Source organism: Terrapene carolina, unplaced genomic scaffold (genome assembly GCF_002925995.2).
Source record: "Terrapene carolina triunguis isolate 2854851 unplaced genomic scaffold, T_m_triunguis-2.0 Scaffold665, whole genome shotgun sequence".
Lineage (NCBI taxonomy): Eukaryota > Metazoa > Chordata > Testudines > Emydidae > Terrapene > Terrapene triunguis.
The window spans coordinates 523,701-544,013 of record NW_020665016.1 but is presented as its reverse complement, the minus strand read 5'-3'; the positions used below and the strand labels follow the sequence as shown (position 1 = coordinate 544,013).

Here is a 20,313-nt window from a genome sequence, read left to right as displayed (position 1 = left end):
GGGAAGTAAATACCTTCCTGCAGCCGTCTAAACAGACCAGAGTTCCTGAACACACGAGCGTCATGAACCTTGCCCGGCCATCCGACGTAGATGTTTGTAAACCGTCCCCGATGGTCCACCAGTGCTTGCAGCACCATTGAAAAGTAGCCCTTTCTATTGATGTACTGGCTGGCCTGGTGGTCCGGTCCCAGGATAGGGATGTGAGTCCCATCGATAGCCCCACCGCAGTTTGGGAATCCCATCGCGGCAAAGCCATCTATGATGACCTGCGCGTTTCCCAGGGTCACTACCTTTGGGAGCAGTACCTTCACGATCGCCTTGGCTACTTGCATGACAACAACCCCCACGGTAGATTTGCCCACACCAAAGTGGTTCGCGACTGACCGGTAGCTGTCCGGCGTTGCAAGCTTCCAGAGGGCTATGGCCACTCGCTTCTCAACTGTGAGGGCTGCTCTCATCCTGGTATTCTGGCGCTTCAGGGCAGGGGACAGCAATTCACAAAGTTCGAGGAAAGTCCCCTTCCGCATGCGAAAGTTTCGCAGCCACTGGGATTCATCCCAGACCTGAAGCACTATACGGTCCCACCAGTCCGTGCTTGTTTCCCGGGCCCAGAATCGCCGTTCCACGATATCCACATGCCCCATTGCCACCGTGATGTCCTGGGCGCTGGGGCTCGTGGTTTCTGACAGCTCTGTGCTACTCTCCGACTTCAGGCCATCACGGCGGTGTCGTAGCCTCCTCGCCTGATTACTCTTCATCTGCCTCAGGGAAAGGTGTATGATAAGCTGCGAGGTGTTGAGAACGGCCACAAGTGCAGCGATGGTCGCAGCGTGATCCATGATCGCAGCGCTGTGGCGTCCGCGCTGTCACTGACCAGAAAAGTGCGCGAACTGATTTCCCGCCGGCGCTTTCATGGAGGGAGGGAGGGCGTTAGTGACGGACGGATGACGACACATTTTTTTTACCCAGAAGGCATTGGCGGCTCGACCCAGAATTCCGATGGGCAGCGGGGACTGCGGGAACTGTGGGATAGCTGCCCACAGTGCACCGCTTCCAATATCGACGCTCGCCCGTTAGTGTGGACTCACAAAGTCGAATTACTGTCCTTAGTGTGTCCTTAGTGTGGACACACACGTTCGACTTTGCAATATCGATTCCACATATTCGATTTAAGTAAAATCGAATTAACCTCGTAGTGTAGACATACCCTCAGACTCCCAGGTGAGAAAGATGTTGCTGGAAAAGTCAAGGGGACGGTAGGGTGGAGCTGTCACAGCCACAGGAATAATCAAATTCTGGAAAACCTGCCAAGATAAATTGGTTTCAAATTCAGAGGGACTCTAAAGTTTGTTTTTCTTTCTAAATGACTGTTTCATGGTATGAGTTTTTAAGAGGGACAGTAACTAACCATTGGAACAATTCACCAAAGGTCATGGTGGATTCTCCATCACTACCAATTTTTAATGAAGATTGGATTTTTCAGAAGATCTGCTGTAGATAAAAAGGAATTATCTGGGGATGTTCTCTGGTCTGTGTTATACAGGAGGTCATACAAGATGATCACAATGATCTTGGAAGCTATAAATCATTGAACTGTATGGCAGAAGAAGGAAAACATACATGGAAAGGTGTAAAGCCGTAACCTGGGTGTAACTTTGAAATGTTATAAGAAGTTGCATACAAAGGGGCCTAGGCTGGGCCAACACAGAAATAAGGTCGCTGGAATGAATGAAACATACAAATAAGAAAAGGATCAAAGAGTATTTTGTGCACCATCGCCATCTACTGGATATGGATGGCAGTACCAGGAAGCCCAGATCTGCCCTGAAAATGACCCTGGAGACAGAGGTCACCGTGTGGCACACAAATGGTTGCTGACCCATCAAAGAAGATGTTGAAGTCCAGAAAGGAGCCTGTGGACAGCCCCTTCCCTCCTCCAGGGTTAGCAGCACATGAGAAGAAGTGCTGAAAGTTCTATTTCCGGAAAAAGTCATTCTTGCCTTTAAGAAATGAAACATCTCGACTTTTTGTTTTGAAATGTTGTTTCATTTAGAAATTAAGTGAATTATTTTTAAAAAAATATTTTTAAAGGAAAAAAATCCTATAAACTGAACTGAAATCAAAGGAAAAAACCATACCCCCTGCCCCCAAATTCTGCTAAGTTCAGTCCTTGAGGGGACCATTTAGGGATCTGTGGGGGGGGGGGGGGGGAAAAATTGGGAAATGGTTTTGGTTTTAACAGGGGGTTGGAATAAATGACCTCCAGAGGTACCTTCAAACCAAAAAATATAATATTTATATAAAAAAAAAAAAAAAAAAAAAAAAAAAAAAAAAAGTTGGTTCTCAATCAACTTTTTGTGCCAAAATTGCATTTAAGTTCAAAACTCAGCTAATTATAAAATAAGGGTGAAAAACAACTGAACAGGACCCAAAATTAAAGCAAAAAGCAAAAATATTTTTTTCTGTTTGATGAAAACACCCCAAAGTAAATGACACCCCCCCCCCAAATTTGTTTTGAAACAATGTATTTAAAAAAACAACAACGAGGAGTCCTTGTGGCACCTGAGAGACTAACAAATTTATTTGGGCATAAGCTTTCGTGGGCTACAGCCCACTTCATCGGATGCATGGAGTGAAAAATATAGTAGGGAGGTATAAATACACAGCACATGAAAAGATGGGAGTTGCCTTACCAAGTGGGGGGTCAGTGCTAATGAGGCCAATTCAATCAAGTTGGCTGTGGCCTGTTCCCAACAATTAACAAGAAGGGGTGAATATTCAGACTTAATTTGATGGTGTCAAGTTTCCAAATTAATTCCAGTTCTTCAGTTTCTCATTGAAGTCTGTTTTTGAAGTTTTTTTGTTGAAGAATGGCCACTTTTAAGTCTGTTTTAGGCCTGAATAAAGACCGGGAGTGGCGGGGTCACTACAAAAAGTAATTTTCCCTCTGTTGATATTCACCCCTTCTTGTCAACTGTTGGGAACAGGCCACAGCCACCTTGATTGATTTGGCCTCGTTAACGCTGACCCCCCCACTTGGTAAGGCAACTCCCATCTTTTCATGTGCTGTATATATATACCTGCCTACTGTATTTTTCACTCCATGCATCTGATGAAGTGGGTTTTAGCCCATGAAAGCTTATGCCCAAATAAATGTGTTAGTCTCTAAGGTGCCACAAGGACTCCTCGTTGTTTTTGCTGATACAGACTAACACGGCTACCCCTCTGAAATGTATTTTTAGAGTTTCTGATTTGGCAAGAAAAAATTTAAAAAATCATTTTTGGGAGGAACCCGTTTTCCCCCCAGATTGTATTGTTCAGCCTCTGAGTGAAAAACATAGTGATTCGCTCAGCCCCACTCCTGGTGTGAGCCCTCCGGAGTTGGGAAATCAACCAGTCGCTCTACTCACCAGTGTGATGTGGGGAAAAAGCCATGGAGAGCAGTAGCAGCATCCTTGGTTCAAATCCAGGGGCTGGGATTGGAGGATCTGTCTCAGCCCTGGGGCTTATATACAGTGGGCAGCAGGGACAGGTCCCTGGGAAGAGTTGACCCGGGACATACAGGGTCATGTGTCCGGCTAGCAAGAAATTCCCCAGCAGTAATGTGTCAGGGGTGGAGATTCCTGGGAGGAAACCTTGAGCCACATCCCCGTCTGCATCAGGGGAGGCTTCCTTCCTGCACTGGTGCCTTCCCTGCCCCTGGCTGGAGACGTGGCCAGCTCTGAGGCCCCCCAGCTGCAGATGGCAGAATCCCCCCTTGTCTGTTCTGCCCCTGGATGCCTGGATCCCCAGATGTTCAGGCCACCAGATTCTATTCCATCCTCCCATCTGCCTTCCTGAATGACTCTGGCTGAAGAACCTCGCCCAGCTCCCCCGGACTGAGCTCCATCACTGGTGTCCGGTGAACGCCTCTTCCAGCAAGGCAGCCAGGTTGGGTCTGACACCAGCCAGAGACGGAGAAACCCCCCTGCTGGTTGCCTGGTTAATCCCCCTCCTTGTCCCACATTGGGGCCTCCTTTCCCATTGGATTTGGTCAGGCTTGAGATTTCCCTGTTGGATCTTGTTCTGCCTTTTCCTGTTGGATTCAAGAGCCCCCCAGAGCCCAGCTTTTTTCTCTTCATGAAGGTCCTTGTGCCCTGAGCACCAGGCACTTCCCCAGTGACTTGTGGAGAAGCCAAACAGAGCGAGCGCTTTCAATCTCTCCCTGCCAGGCACTTTCTTCAGCCCTCCAGTCATTTGCCTGCCCGGTCCTGCCCCGTCTCCAATTTGCTGCCATCCCATTTAAAATGTGCACCCCAGAACTGGGCACAGGATCCCTGGAGCCCCAGGGAAACACCCCTCCTCGCCTCAGCTCACCACCCCCTGTTGACACAGCCAAGGACATCACTAGCCCTTGTGCTGCAGCATTGCACAGGGAGCTAATTGGGGTTGTCAGGTCGCATTTGGCTGGAGAATTCTGCCCCAGCTGGGATGGGAGAGAAGCTGCCTTAGGAAGGTCCTTGGTTGTCTTGGGTTTGGGTCTGGGGGAGCTGGGGATGCAAAGGCAGCATTAAAATCCTTCAGCAACCTCAGCTGTAAGGATAAGGCTTTTGCCTGTAGCCATATTGTAAGGCCCAAGGCCTTTGTCTGCAGCCAGGTTAGAAGAACAGGAGCCATGAGCTAAGTAGCAGGAAGTCACATCCTCACATTCCATCTAAATTACATGAAAATAATGTAATATTGGGCTGTTACAGAGGAGACCCTGTCCCAATAACACCCACCATCACCAGATAAAGAAACGGATCTTGAGATGCTTAAAGAAAACTTAGTTTGATGCATTCTGTCTGGGAAGAAGCCACTTATCAGTAGTTGTGGTTGTGAATTCCTCATTTCTTTATTGTTTTGTCTTCATGGTCCTCACCTCTCTATTGTTTGTCTATATGATCTCTGTCTGGTTCTTTGATTGTTTCTGACTGTTACATAATTCATTTTGCTAGGTGTAAATTAATTAAGGTGGTGGAGTATGTCTGGTTAGAGAATTTTGTTAGGATTGGTTAGTAAAACTTTATAGAATAATTGGTTAAGGTACAGCTAAGCAGGACTCAAGTTTCACTATATAAACTGGGATCCAAAGGGAAGTTCTTTGGGAACCACTCCAGGACAAAGCCCCAAAGATCAGAGCTGCCAGACCCTAACTCTGCCAATGACACTGTGTAGAAACTGAAGTCCCCGAGATGGACCTGATCCTGACTGGCCAGCAGGGAAAAGTTCATCTGTCTTATTGGGAGTGGTGAGCACTGTATGTGTAGCATGTGCATTCTGTTTTAGTGATATATAAATAGAGGTTAAGTAGGATATGACTGTGTAAGGCTCTTTCACTGGTAAAAGACCGCACAAACCCGCAAAGGATTAAGCCCTGAGTCCACAGGGAATGGGTGTTTACCCGGAGCCCATTGGGGACTAGAGCCTGGAACCCACAGAGGGGTAAAGTTAGGTTACGCTTGAGCCCTAGGAACGGGTAAGGGTGGGTGCCCTAGGGTATAAGGTTATGCCTGAGCCCTACAATTAGGTACGGGTGGGTGCCTAAATTAAGAGGGTTAAGTCTTGTGCCCTATGAACTGGGTAAAGGTGGGTGCCCCTAGAGTGTCTGAGTAACAGAGAATTTCCCAAGAGAAACTGTAGGGCCAGGTATTAAATTATGCTCAGCCCCCAAAGGTCAACCAGGATCTCAGCAGCAGTGCAAGTCCAGAGTCTATCTATCCATTTATCCATCCATCCCCATACTCTCTCTCTCTCCCCATACAGCCCCATATCTATCTAATCTATCTATATATCTATCCCCATCCACCCCATCTATCCATCTATTTGTCTATCTGGCTGAAGAGATATCTGATCCATTAGTGGTTATCTTTGAGAACTCATGGAGGTGGGAAGGATCCCAGATGACTGAAAAAGGGCAAATATAGTATTTCTCTATAAAAAAAAAGAGGAATATGGTAACCCAGGGAATGATAGACCAGTCAGCTTTATTTTGGTACCTTTAAAGAGAATGGAGCAAATAATCAAACACTCAGATTTAAGCACCTAGAAGAAAATAAGCTGGTAAGTGAGTTAAAGTGGATTTGTCAAGAAAAAATAACATCTAACCAACCTAGCATCCTTTGACAAGGTAACAAGACTTGTGAATGGGGGGATGCAATAGATGGGATTTATCTTGACTTTAGTAAAGCTTTTGATACTGTCTCACAAGACCGTCTCATTAACAAACTAGGGAAATGTAGCCTAGACAAACCTACTATAAGGTGGCCGCACAACTGGTTGAAAAAGCATTCCCGGAGAGTAGTTATCAGTGGTTCACAGCCAAGCAGGAAGGGCATATCGAGATGGGTCCCTCAGGGATCTGTCCTGGGTCAGGTTCTATTCGATAGTATCATAAATGATTTTAATAATGGCATAGAGTGTACACTTATAAAGTATGCGGATGATACCAAGCTGGGAGGGGTTGCGAGTGGTTTGGAGGACAGGATTAGAATTCAAAATTATCTTGTCAAACTGGAGAGATGGTCTGAAATAAATAGGACACAATTCAATAAGGACAAATGCAAAGTACTCTACTTAGGAAGGAACAATCCGTTGCACGAATGAAAAATAGGAAATGCCTGCCTGGGAAGGAGTACTGCAGAAAGGGATCTGGGGTCATAGTGTATCACAAACTAAATAGAAGCCAACAATGTAACACTATTGCAAAACAAGTGGAAGTCATTCTGGGATGTATTAGCAGGAGTATTGTAAGCAAGACACGACAAGTAATTCTTCTGCTCTACTCAGCACTGATTAGGCCTCAACTGGAGTATTGGGTCCAGCTGAGGGCACCACACTTCAGGAAAGATGAGAACAAGCTGGAGAAAGGCCAGAGGAGAGCAACAACAATTATTAAAGGACTAGAACACGTGAACTATGAGGGAAGATTGAAAAAACTGGGTTTGTTTAGTCTGAAAAAGAGAAGACTGAGCGTGGACATGATAACCATCTTCAAATATCTAAAAGATGGTTATGAATAGGAGAGTAATAAACTGTTCTCCTTAAGCGCTGAGGACAGGACAGGAAGTAATGGACTTAAATTGCAGCAAGGGAGATTTAGGTTGGACATTAGGAAAAACTTCTAACTGTCAGCGTGGTTAAGCGCTATAACAAATTGCCCAGGGAGGTTGTGGAATCTCCATCACTGGAGATTTTTAAGAACAGGTTAGACAAACACCTGTCCGGGATGGTCTAGATAATTTCTTTCTTTCTTTCTTCTGATTTTTGAGTTGTTCATATCTTATTTATTAAGTTACATTGTTGATGTTGATTTATTTCTGGGAGATTGTTTTAAGTTAGGTTGGGCTTACTAAAGTAGGGGGCCTTGATGTCTGGGCTCAGATGCCTGATGGAGGGGACCAGCCTGACTCCTGTTTGTGATCCTTCTGTCTCCGGATGGGTGTACAGAGTGGAAAAGGAATTACATAGAAGGGAAACTAAAAATACCCTGGTACTGATTTCTCCTCTAATGGGTCTAGTTGCGCTCTATTGGCAGGGAGATGTCCCAGGTGTCAGCGACAGGATACCATAGCCAGGAGAACTGATAACACACATAGTGCATTGCTTTTTCACTCATGATTTTCCTTGTCTTTCTAGCAGACGCGGCGTGAATTACTCCAACCCTGGGGGTGAATTCCCCATGGGTCCAAAGCAGTCCCTGGTTACACCTGTTAGGTACAACAATTGGCGGGGGGGGCATTCATTCAGTTCCCAGGAAGGCACAAATTCATTGTTTTGTAACTTCATTTTTATTCATTGCTGGCTAAGAAGCAGGGAGTGAAATGCAGCAGGCTGAGCAGCAGGGCAGGGAAGGGGAGGTTAGAAGGAGGCGCTCAGAGCTGTCATTTCATCTGAAATCAGCATATCCTTTGCTAATTTCCCTTCCCATGAACAAACTCCCGCTGGCCTTGCCAGTCCTAGGAACATGTGTGTTTGGAACAGGAGGTGGCCATCCCGGGGGAACTAACATGTGGGAAAGGACCAGAGAGGACAGGGCAGGCTTCAGTTTTAACACCACTTAACAGGTCAGGTAAGAACGAGCATCTCCCATAAACGGTCACCTGACTGGCTGACACGGGGGAGAGGCACAAACCGCTGGGTCCTCCCTGGATTTGGCTTGTGTCCATTACCCCGGGGAAAATAAAACCAGTTGTTTCCCTACTGAAGAGGCAGTCTAGGGGTTTGGGTCGGGATTTCCAAGGGAGCCAACAGAAGCTGGTCTTAAATCTGGCCCTAACTCCCCTAGGCTTCCTGCGTTGATGCTTATGGGTTGGGCGCTGCCTGAGCACACAGCAATGGCTGGTGGGGGGGGAACTCAGCCCCCCCCGCAAAGCAGACTCTACATCTGGGCCAAGCCAAAGGATAGAAGTGGTGAACCTCCGGCCCGTGCAGTAATTACCAGCAGGGCTCAAGGCTGCAGCATCCTCATAGTCTTCCGTATCCAGGGGATGAAGGTGGAGACTCTTGTGTACACAGCGGGTGGGGTCCCCACCTCTGATCCCCAAGAGACGATGCCCTGGGCTGTTTGCTGGCACACCAGGGGACCCCCAGAGTCACCCTGTGAAATGGAACAAGAAACAGATAAAGAACAGGTCTCAGCAGCACACTCTTGCATCACTAGCAACATCCTAGTTCCCCATTCATTTGTACAGCACTGAGCGCAGCAGGGCCTGACCTCTGATCTTCTCTCTGAGGCCCGACCGCAACCCCAACAGCCTCATTAACAACAAAAATTTGTCAAGGGAGCTTGAAGGCAGGAGGAGATTTACCTTGAAAGAGCTTTTGCCCTTCTCTGGGTCCCCCACACACATCATGGTGGAGGGGTTATAGTCACGGTATATCCCACCAGGATCCCTCGGACAGGCAGCATCCTGCATCACCTCCACGTCCGCCTCCCGGAGTGTGTCCGAGCTCCGATTATTGTGTGCACTGGTCCAGCCCCAGCCGGTGATGCTGCACACGGTGCCTGGACACATTCGGTGATGGGCCACGGGCAGGGGGATGAGCCCGACATATCCATTGAGACGTGCTTTGCGCTCCAGCTACAAACAGGAAAGGACACAAGGACAAGGATGAATACGAGGGCCAGAGCCAATGATGGGCAGAGACATATGAACCCAAGGAGAAAGAACCTAAAGCCAGTGCATGGCCATGAGGTCACGGGGGGGCGGGGATGGGATGGGGCGGTACCTGCAGCTGTGTGAGGTCACTGAGGGCAGGGTGATGGGATGGAGGCGGTACCTGCAGCAGTGTGAGGTCACTGGGGGTGGGGTGGTGGGGTGTGGGTGGTACGTGTAGGAGTGTGAGGTCACTGGGGGCACACGGTTGGGATGGGGGTGATGCCTGCAATAGTGTGATGTCACTGGGGGCGGGGTGATGGGATGGGGGCAGTACCTGCAGCAGTGTGAGATCTCTTGGGGGGGCGGGGATGGGATAGGGGCTGTACCTGCAGCAGAATGATGTCGTTATTATGGGGCGCCTCCTTGTCATAATCCTGGTTGGGGTATGGGCATCTCACAGGGATCACTTGTCGGCTCAATTCGTTTTTGGTAATGTTGTGGGCTCCCAGGATGACAATGATCTTGCTGCAAAAGCCAAGAGCAACATGTGGGTTGTAGGGGCTAGAACATGTATATGCTATGGGATGGGCACATGTGGGTCTGACACAGGAATGCGGCTATTTGTGGGGACAGGGCAGCCTGGGGTCTAAAGAAGTGATTTCGGACTCAGCTCCCAGCCAGTAAAAATGTAAAATACCCATTGACACATTGCTGTCTCTGATCCAGACCCAGGACTGGAGACTGCCTGTCTTGGGGAGCTGGGGAATGGGAGATGAGGCCTTTTCCCTCTAGCAGGGCTGTCTCCGATCCATCTTGGGAGAGAGACTGGCTTGCTCAGATGGGCTGGGGCATGGCACAAGGATCTTTCCCCTACGGCGGGCACTGGCTCCAGCACAAAGCATCTGCAAAGAGGTGTTGGGGTCCCAGCCTATGTCTTCACCAGCCCTTGTGCTGTCCCACAAGCAGCTTCACTCCCTATTGTCCTCCCGGCCCCTGGGTCTCAGCTTCCCTTATCCCTGTGACCCCTCCTGGGTAGATCCAGACAGGGGTCCATGCCCAGACCCCACAACCCAAAGATTTGCAGAGCTTTCCTGGGGCTGTGAGAACCTCACTGCCCCAATCTGGGCAATGGACCAGACCCCAACTGCTCTCACTGGCCGTAGCTCTATTGATTTACCCAGCATTGGTCCTGGGCCATGGTTTGCAGAGGCCCCTAGAGACATGCCAATGCTCCCTGAGCAGATCAGACTCTGGGCTTTGCTCTCCCAGCCTGTCGCACTAACTGCTCCTTCCCTGCAACTACAATGGCGCCAGAGCTCCCGGCTCCCTCATCACCCGCTAACCCTGACCTGCCCCGACATCCCCAGCACAGAGGCGCTTACTCTCCATTGCACTGAGCGGCCGTTAGCACGAAGTTCTCCGACACCAGGAACCCTCCACATAACGATCTATTAACTCCATGTTGTATTTCCAGATAGGCCATGTAGGGTCTGGAGTGGGGCTGGGCTTCCCAGCCATCGATGATCTCACCTGGGGGGAGACCAGGTTCATATAAAGAGCCCCATTTTCTCCCTGGGCCTGGCTGGGACTGAGCTCCCCATCCTGAAGAGGAGTCGCCATAACCTCAACCCACCCCCTGTGATGCTTTCCTGGGGGGGATCCCTGTGCCTGGAACCTGCTGTGCTCTGCCCCAGACTAGACACCCCAGAGGACGGGAGGGTAAATCTACAGCTCTAACCTCTCTGGGTGGCAAATCAGTGTAAAACACATCGGGAGTGGGTCAGTAATTGCTCTGCCTTGAGTTAATGGATTTGGGAGGCAAAGTCAACCAGTTTCTTAGAACACACCTCCTCTCCTCAACATTTTGGCATTTTTCTTCGAAATCTGATTTCCCCCAGTTTTGGCACTTTTCAGCTAAATATTTGTAAATTTTTGGTCGCCAATTTTGCCAGAGCAGGGATAGTTAATTATTTTTTGTCAAGGTCCAAATTTCTTGATCAAGGTATAATCAAGGATAGACTCCACAGAACATAATACTAACAAGCCAACAATAATGATAATAATAATTAAATAAAAAGATTTTGGGTTCCATTCAAAAGTGTCCGGCAGTCCAGATGTGGTCCCCAGTCCCCCTATTGACTAGCTCTACGTGAGAGAGTAAGAAGGAGTGGCAAGGTCTGCAACAATAAAATGTAGTCTACCATCTGTTTATCCCTGCTTCCTTCCCTACCCCTGACCCATTACTGCTTTCATTTCTCCAAATGTTTGTCAGATTTCCAAGAACTAAGGCAACATTATATGCACACCTGGCCAGCAAATTTGAACTAAATACTGATCCCCTAAAGCATTGGGAAGAGGAAGTAGGCCAATTATTTTCTGCTAACCAAATGGAAACAAATTTTAGCCAGTGCTCCGAACTCCTCCTTGGAGCTACATTTAAGATTAATTCCACAGGAATATGGAGGATGTATTGGACCGCTCTTCAATAGTTCAAAACAGATGCTGCTAAGACAGACAAATATTGGTGCTGTAATGCGGCAGATGCTGACTTAACCCATACGCTCTGGGAACGCACGTAGCTGCTTTGGGCGGAACTGAATTGGAGAGGTTTTTTTTTTTTATTCAAATAAAATTAAACATATATTTTTCAACCTAATGGGTTTTAATTGGAAGCGGAACAAATCTGAAAGACTCTGGCTAAGCAGAGTACTAACAGTGGTGGAAAGACAGTTCCACAAAAACAGAAATCCAAAAAGCAACCAACAATCAAAGATTGGACCATAGACACCCTAAGCTTGACCACCATGTAAAGAACGGCAGACTGTGTGTAATGTGGTGGAGTGGTTAAAGAAGTATAAGAGGGGCCTCTAGCCCAGTTGAGCCTGAGCCAGGGAAGGAGACAGATGTCCGGGGCCTGCTGCAGGCCTCAGGTTCTGCTGCCGAGTCAAGGATCACCCTGACTCCAGAGGAAGCTGAGAGTGGAGGGGACTGACCAGGATTGCTGGCAGGTTAATACCCCGATGAGACAGAGGACATGTGGACTACGGAACCCCTTGCTCAGACTGTGGTAAGAAGTAGCTGAGGGAAAACAGATGCTGGTCCAGTTTGTTTGTCAGAACCTCAGTCAGCGTGTTGTGGTGGGATCCTCACTGACTCATCCGCCATTGTTAGAGACCTGGGCTGTCACCCGGTGGAGTAGGGTGGGCCCGAGTCCTCCTTACTCCTGTTGCCTGGGGTGGCAACCTCACCACCTTAGGATGAATGGCCTGTTTGTTGCTATGCCAGGCCTGAGGGTTAGCGCCACCTAGCCTACTTCGCGACTCAGCCCTACCCCACTAAAGGGGCCTCGGGTCCAGACATTTGATTCGCTAACTCCTCAATACTGGGTGGTGCCCCAGTGACGTAGTGAGCCAGAGCGGGAGGGACAATCGCTAACCCACTAAACTGTTACAGAGATACCCAAGAAAAGTTGTGAGAGACATGAGATGCTTTCCTGGAAATATCCAAATGATCCTACCAAATGCATGGGCCCCCCCCCTCACCTCCTCTTCTTATCTATCCAATTCCTTTCCCTCCCCATCTCTATCCCCCTTCTCTGAGTTTTGCTTTTAATCATTTTCTTCCTTTAATAATTTTTCTTTAGTGGGATTTTTATAAGCAAATTGTGTTTGTAAATTGTGGAATACAGTGAGGGATTGATATTCTAACCATTCATATTACAGATAACGTCTCAAACCTAGCTAAGATGAGTAGCAAATACTTAATATCTTATGAGAAGTTTTGGTATTATGAGGAGTTTATGTAAATTTGGTTGTTTGTTTTCTCACTTTCTGTCTCTGTCTTTTCAAAAAATTAATAAAAAGTGAATAGAAAAAAACCCGAACTTTGGGGGCTTTCAATGAAAAGTCAAATTTCCCATGGAAAAATAAAAGCCTCTTCAGACCAGTTCAGAACAAGTCTCAAAACACATGGGTCTCTGGGCATGAAATAAAATCTAGACAATCAATGTAAAGACATCAGGGTGGAGGGGACAGAAGGGCAGGGGAAGAGCTAGTGAAGCTGCAGGACAATGTTGTCACAAGGACAAATGGGGATAAACTGGGCAGGGATACATTGAGGTGTAAATGAGAGTCTCTGACCACCAGAGGGTGGTAGGATTTAGGAACTGCGAGCCTGCAGCATTTGCTTTAACCCCAGGCAATCCCCCTCCCCCCCCCATAGGCAGGCACTCGTATGGGTTAACCCACTGCTGGTTCTGTGGGGTTAGCTGGCCCCTGGGAAATTTCCAATGCTATCAGCTAAGGGTATGTCTACACTACGAGAGTAGTTCGATTTTAGTTAAATCGAATATGTGCAATCGATATTAGAAAGTCGAACGTATGTGTCTACACTAAGGAGAGTAATTCGACTTTGTCAGTCCACACTACCAGGGAAAGCGTCGACATTGGAAGCAGTGCACTGTGGGCAGCTATCCCACAGTTCCCGCAGTCCCCGCCGCCCATTGGAATTCTGGGTCGATCCTCCAATGCCTTCTGGGTAAAAAAATGTGGCGAGGGTGCTTTTGGGTAACTGTCGGCATCCGTCAGTCACTACCGCCCTCCCTCCCTCCCTCCCTGAAAGCGCCGGCGGGAAATCAGTTCGCGCACTTTTTGATCAGTGACAGCGCGGACGCCACAGCACTGCGATCATGGATCCCGCTGCGACCATCGCTGCAGTTGTGGCCGTTCTCAACACCTCGCAGCTTATCATACACCTTTCCCTGAGGCAGATGCAGAGAAATCAGGCGAGGAGGCTACGGCACCGGCGTGAGGGCCTGAAGTCGGAGAGTAGCACAGAGCTGTCAGAAACCATGAGCCCCAGCGCCCAGGACATCACTGTGGCAATGGGGCATGTGGATTTTGTTGAACGGCGATTCTGGGCCCGGGAAACAAGCATGGACTGGTGGGACCGCATAGTGCTTCAGGTCTGGGATGAATCCCAGTGGCTGCGAAACTTTCGCATGCGGAAGGGGACTTTCCTTGAACTTTGTGAGTTGCTGTCCCCTGCCCTGAAGCGCAAGGACACCCGCATGCGAGCAGCCCTGACTGTCCAGAAGCGAGTGGCCATAGCCCTCTGGAAGCTTGCAACGCCGGACAGCTACCGGTCAGTCGCGAACCACTTTGGCGTGGGCAAATCTACCGTGGGGGTTGTTGTCCTGCAAGTAGCCAAGGCAATCGTCAAGGTACTGCTGTCAAAGGTAGTGACCCTGGGAAACGCGCAGGCCATCATAGATGGCTTCGCTGCGATGGGATTCCCAAACTGCGGTGGGGCTATAGATGGGACTCACATCCCTATCCTGGGACCGGGCCACCAGGCCAGCCAGTACATCAATAGAAAGGGCTACTTTTCAATGGTGCTGCAAGCACTGGTGGACCATCGGGGACGGTTTACAAACATCTACGTCGGATGGCCGGGCAAGGTTCATGACGCTCGCGTGTTCAGGAACTCTGGTCTGTTTAGACGGCTGCAGGAAGGTATTTACTTCCCGGACCACAAGATAACTGTTGGGGATGTGGAGATGCCTACGGTGATCCTCGGGGACCCAGCCTACCCGCTAATGCCCTGGCTCATGAAGCCCTATACTGGCGCCCTGGACACTGAAAAAGAACTCTTCAACTACCGGCTGAGCAAGTGCAGAATGGTGGTGGAGTGTGCTTTTGGCCGTCTCAAGGGGAGATGGAGAAGCTTACTGACTCGCTGTGATCTCAGCGAAACCAATATCCCCATCGTTATTGCAGCTTGCTGTGTGCTCCACAATCTCTGTGAGAGCAAGGGGGAGACCTTTATGTCGGGGTGGGAGGTTGAGGCAAATAGCCTGGCTGCTGATTACGCCCAGCCAGACAGCCGGGCGATTAGAAGAGCCCAGCGGGACGCGCTGTGCATACGGGAGGCTTTGAAAGCCAGTTTCAAGGCTGAGCAGGGTACCCAGTGACTTTTAAGTTTGTGGACACAGAAGCTGAACTTGCCCCCGTTTCTTTACCCAGTTGCCGTCGACTATCCTCTCCAGTTACATACCCCCTTCACCCCCTTCCCAAAAAATAAAATCTGTTCTGTTTTGTTAATGGACACCGTTGTCTTTATTACTGTTTTCACGGGAATGTTTTAAACCTGGGACGCAGACTGTGGCGGGGGGCGGGTTTAGTGTTGTGATGCAAATGATGCTTCTAAACTCCAGGAATGACAGGCTCCGCGGTGGTGGACTGGTTGTTTCAACGGAGCCTGCCAGCCCTCCTGGCCGGGACTGTGTGTATGTGTCGGCTATGTGACTGTCTTGCAGGGGGAAGAGGGTTACAGATCCCCTGCTGCGCAGCTCTGTGATCCAGGGTAAGGACCGCTGCATAAGATCTGTAACTGCCCTCCCCCGCCACCAAGTCACAGAGCAACACCACCACCCCCACCACACAGAACATGAAAACCACCTCCCAGACTGACCAGGATAACTAGTCACTGCACTGTATATGTGCCCTGCTGCTGGACCTGCCCCCTGCTAAAGGTGACTGTCCTGTCCAATTACCAAGCCCCTTCCCCCCACTTCAGACAGACTCTCATCTAAAAGAAGAGGATGGAAACAATAATGAACAAAAACGTATTTTTTATTAACAACCGCACATGGAACGGGGGGGGTGAAACTTGGACGGGGTCTTGTGTGAGGCGGGTAGGAAAGGACTTTTCAAATTTTGGGGAATGAGAGCCTTCTAGTGGTAGAGCAGTCCGCAGGGGTGGAGTGAAATTTTTCACGGCCCCTTCCGCCCCTCCGTGTTTGGACTTTGGGTGAGGGGGGTATGGGACTTGGTGGCGGGGCAGGGCAGTTAGAGAGAGACTGCAGCGGGGCTCTCTCCTCCTGCCTCCGGTCCTGCAGAACATCCACAAGGCGGCGGAGCGTGTCCGTTTGCTCCCTCATTAGTCCAAGCAGCGTTTGAGTAGCCTGCCTGTCCTCCTGTCGCCACCTCTCCTCCCGTTCCATGTTTGCCCGGTGCATTTGGGACAAGTTCTCCCTCCACTGTGTCTGCTGGGCTGCCTGTGCTCGGGAGCATGCCATTAGTTCAGCAAACATGTCTTCCCATGTCCTCTTCTTCCTCCTCCTAATGTGCGCTAGCCTCTGGGCAGATGTGGCTGTGGGAATTGGAAAAAGGGAGTGAATTCCTGAGACAGAGCAATGTATCTGTGAACAGAGAACATAGTCTTTCTCTGTGAACAAGACCATGCAGAGCACCTATCACACGCGCACTGAGGACAACGTCGAATTTTCGGCCCTCGCCTACCGTGCCTGCGGTCTTGCTGTGGCGAGCTGAGGAGCAGGGCAGGACACCGGACTTTGTCTAGATGGCAAACATGGTAAGCCGTAGACTTGTGGCTGCTTAAAACTTTAAGAGTGGCACTGGCCTCCTTTCGCATAGAAAGCAATGCGAGTCTCTGCTGGCAGCAATCCTGCAAGCATGAACTCTGGCCCTGTCCCACCCCCTCGCGGCTGTAAACCGCGTGGCTGTAAACCGGCGGTTGCAGTTCTGTACAGGGACGGGCAAGCAGTCCCAATACTAACTTTCCCCTACCTAATTCACAGCAGGGAGTCATGCCAGACATCACCCTCCTGAAGGTCTCTGCGAGCCAGAAGGAGCGGATGCTTCGTGACAGCCTGCAGAAACCGGGGCCATTTGCTGCAATGCTCTGCAAGGCCATGATCCCCGAGTACCTGCTGGCGTTGTGGCAGGGAAACGTCTCATACCACGGGGGGCCTAACAAGCTCTCCCTGCCCAGGAACCTGCTCATGAGGCTTGAAAAACACCTGCAGGAGACCTATGAGGAGTTCTCCCCGGAGGATGTCGCCTCTATCCCCGGATACATTGACCAGTTTTTGGGTTAGGTGCCCTTGGAGGGACAGAAGAGTGCAGCGTTTTGGGCATTATAATCATGAAGCGGACATTGTGAAATTTTTTGAAAATAGACTATATATTGAAGCGCCCAAAGACAGACTAATCATGATACACTTTGCACAGATTCCCATTTTGTTGGACTTTCCTGTTTACATGTTTTGAAGCACTTTACCCACTGTTAATATTTTAAATCTTCCTGTTTTGTTGTAAATAAATGTTTACATGTTTTAAAGCACTTTACCTATTGTTAATATTTGAAATATGCCAGTTATGTTATAAATAAATGTTTAGATATTTAAAACACTTACTGCTTGATCCTTCCCCTGAATCTGTGTCTGGGATAACGGCTGGGGAGGGTTGGTAGGGGATCTCTGTGAGGGTGATGAAGAGCTCCTGGCTGTCGGGCAAATCAGCGCTGTCGACTGCCTCGTCCTCCTCATCTCCTTCCTCCTCTTCCCCGTCCGCTGAGGAACCGGCCGCGAACAATATCCCATCCTCAGAGTCCACGGTCAGGGGTGGGGTAGTGGTGGCGGCCGCACCTAGGATGGAATGCAGTGCCTCGTAGAAACGGGATGTGTGGGGCTGGGATCCGGAGCGTCCGTTTGCCTCTTTGGTCTTCTGGTAGCCTTGTCTCAGCTCCTTGATTTTCACGCGGCACTGCGTTGCATCCCGGCTGTATCCTCTCTCTGCCATGGCTTTAGAGATCTTCTCATAGGTCTTTGCATTCCGTCTTTTGGAGCGCAGCTCGGAAAGCACGGTCTCATCTCCCCACACAGCGATGAGATCCAAGACTTCCCGATCAGTCCATGCTGGGGCCCTCTTTCTAGTCTGAGATTGCACGGCCATCTCTGCTGGAGAGCTCTGCATCGTTGCCACTGCTGCTGAGCTCGCCACGGTGTCAAAACAGAAACTGCGCTTCAAACTGCCCAGACAGGAAAAGGAATTCAAATTTTCCCGGGGTGTGGCTGGTCAGAGCATCCGAGCTCGGACTGCTGTCCAGAGCGTCAACAGAGTGATGCACTGTGGGATAGCTCCTGGAGCTATTACCGTCGAATTCCATCCACACCTAGCTTAATTCGACATGGCCATGTCGAATTTAGCGCTACTCCTCTCGTTGGGGAGGTTTACAGAAATCGATTTAAAGAGAGCTCTATGTCGAACTAAATAGCTTCGTGGTGTGGACGGGTGCAGGGTTAATTCGATATAACGGCGCTAAATTCGACATAAAAGCCTAGTGTAGACCAGGCCTAAGTTTAAATCACAGGTAGAGCTGAACCAATTGAACTACAGATGTGGTTTGAAATCAGTTTAGTTAAACCAGTGCAAATCTGTGTGTAGCTCACACCTGACGGTTTTCAGCGATGACTTAGTAATGTTAATTTGGCATCCAAATCAACCAGGCTACTTGAAAATCTGTTGCTGTTATTTGCATATGGTGCGACCAACCTAAACCAGGGCCCCCCTTGTGCCAGGTGCTGCACAGACCCCAACCAAGATCAGCGCCTCTATTATGCCAGGTGCTGCACTGAGTCTGGCTGAGATCAGGGCCCCATTGTGCTGAGCACTGCCAAGACCCTGACCAAGATCAGGCCCCTGGTGTGCCAGGTGCAGCACAGCCCCTTTCCTAAACAACTTCAATGTAATGTGACAGCACAGACAAAGGAGCTAGAACCCAGGAGTCCTGACTCCCACCCCCCATGCTGCTCTAACCTCTGGACCACACTCCCAAGTTAGGGATAGAGCCCAGGAGTCTGGGCTCCCAGACCCTACTTAAGATTCCCCTGTGTCTCTCTTCTGCTCTGTCTCTCTCTGTGTCTCAGGGGGTTATCTTGGTACCAGCTCTGCCACCCGGGTTCCATCGCCCCCAACTCCAAACCCTTCCCTAGCTGGGTCCTGGGAGTCAGCGATCGCCCTGGCAGAAGCATCTGACTCTGGGGAGGATCCGGGATTTGCAAACAGCCCAGCGAGCTCCTGGCTCCACTCCCCAGGATCCCTGACCCCCGCCCCACTCACCAGCCACAGCCCCGGGGGGCAGAAGAAAGGCCGCGGGCAGCAGGATCAGGATCAGCATCGTCACCGTCTGGGGAAAGCAACAGTGCTTGTGCCTGAGCCCTGGGGGATTTACAGAGCCAGCAGCAAACCACAGGTCATGTATGCTCTGCTCTGCCCTCGTGGGGAGCTGGGACCACACAGGTGCCCTCAGAAACCTCAGCATTACGCTGCTCACACATGGGGGACATGAGGGAGGGAGCTGGTGGCTGGAAAACAACCTCCCTCTGGAGGAAGGAGCCCAGGTGAATGTCACTCGGGGTCAGGGCGTCTCTGACCTCTCTCCCAGAGCATCTGGGATCAGGGCCCCCTGGGGCCTGCCTGGAGTCCAGCACACCTGGCACCAAGCTCATCTGGATCTCACCATCTCCTCCCTCCAACAGCTCATCTGGTGGGGAGTGCGGCCGATGCTGAGTCACCCCCTGGCTTGGCTCTGCTCCCCACTTCCTCCCCAGTGTGTCTTTCAGAGCAGCAAGCTGAAAACAGGGCCCTGATGTGGGTTCCTGGAGCCCAGCCACAGAGCCCACAGCAGATGTTCTCCCAGAGGCTGGGGCGCACGTATCCCTCAAAGTGGTGGACCTGGGGCAGCACAGATACCATGGAGATGGGCAATGGGGAAGGCCCTGAAAAGCTGGCACAGGAGCCGTGTTCCTGTAAGCCTGCCCCATGGCAGGCATGGTTGAGTAAAGAGCAAACGCCCCACACAACAAGGCTGACCGCTAGGAAATGTGACCTTGGCTGTCCAGACATTTGAATCTCTCACGCACCTACAATTCTCAGCCCCAGAAAGCAGCTTAAAATCACCCTGAGAACCCGGCCCCATTTCTCCATCAATCTCCGAGCACCCCTGAAATGGCTCTGTGTTTTTTTGTTAAGCTCCAGCATCAGGAGTCACAGGATCACCTGCAAATCTCATCTTCTTGTGTGGTAAAATTGGATGTTTCAAGTCTATGAACCTGTGGAGACGAGCTTGAAGAAGAGACTCCTAAATGCACAAAGCCCCTGGCCTTCTCCTCACCTGCCCCAGTCCCTTATGGTGCCCCTATGCCCCCATAAACAGCACTCACAAAGTGTGGGAACCTCCCTTTCTCTCCCGGGGGCCTCCTCCAACCCCTCATGAGTGGCATCTTCATGGCCAGTCTAAGGTGGGAGCAGTGCTTCTACCTGGGCCCAGGGATTTGCAGCCCCAACTGGGTGGGACAGGCTATGGGTCAGGTTCCCAGTCTCCAGGTGGG

General features: G+C 50.1%; 2 protein-coding genes across 2 annotated transcripts in view; both read right to left on the bottom strand.

The window, feature by feature from the left end:
- Positions 1–3,453, bottom strand: part of LOC112107977 (duodenase-1-like) — a 37,088-nt gene extending 33,635 nt beyond the window's left edge. The window contains exon 1 of the mRNA XM_024201923.2: positions 3,411–3,453. Within this exon, the coding sequence (XP_024057691.2) occupies positions 3,411–3,453 (43 nt within the window). The remainder of the gene's footprint in view (positions 1–3,410) is intronic.
- Positions 3,454–8,467: 5,014 nt separating this feature from the next.
- Positions 8,468–19,103, bottom strand: LOC112107973 (cathepsin G-like). The gene is made up of 5 exons (XM_024201920.2): positions 19,043–19,103; positions 10,502–10,649; positions 9,506–9,644; positions 8,829–9,101; positions 8,468–8,617 (listed from the first exon to the last, which is right to left on the bottom strand). The coding sequence occupies exons 1-5, from the start codon at positions 19,098–19,100 to the stop codon at positions 8,468–8,470; spliced, it is 768 nt and encodes a 255-aa protein (XP_024057688.2). The 5' UTR covers positions 19,101–19,103.
- Positions 19,104–20,313: the final 1,210 nt, after the last annotated feature.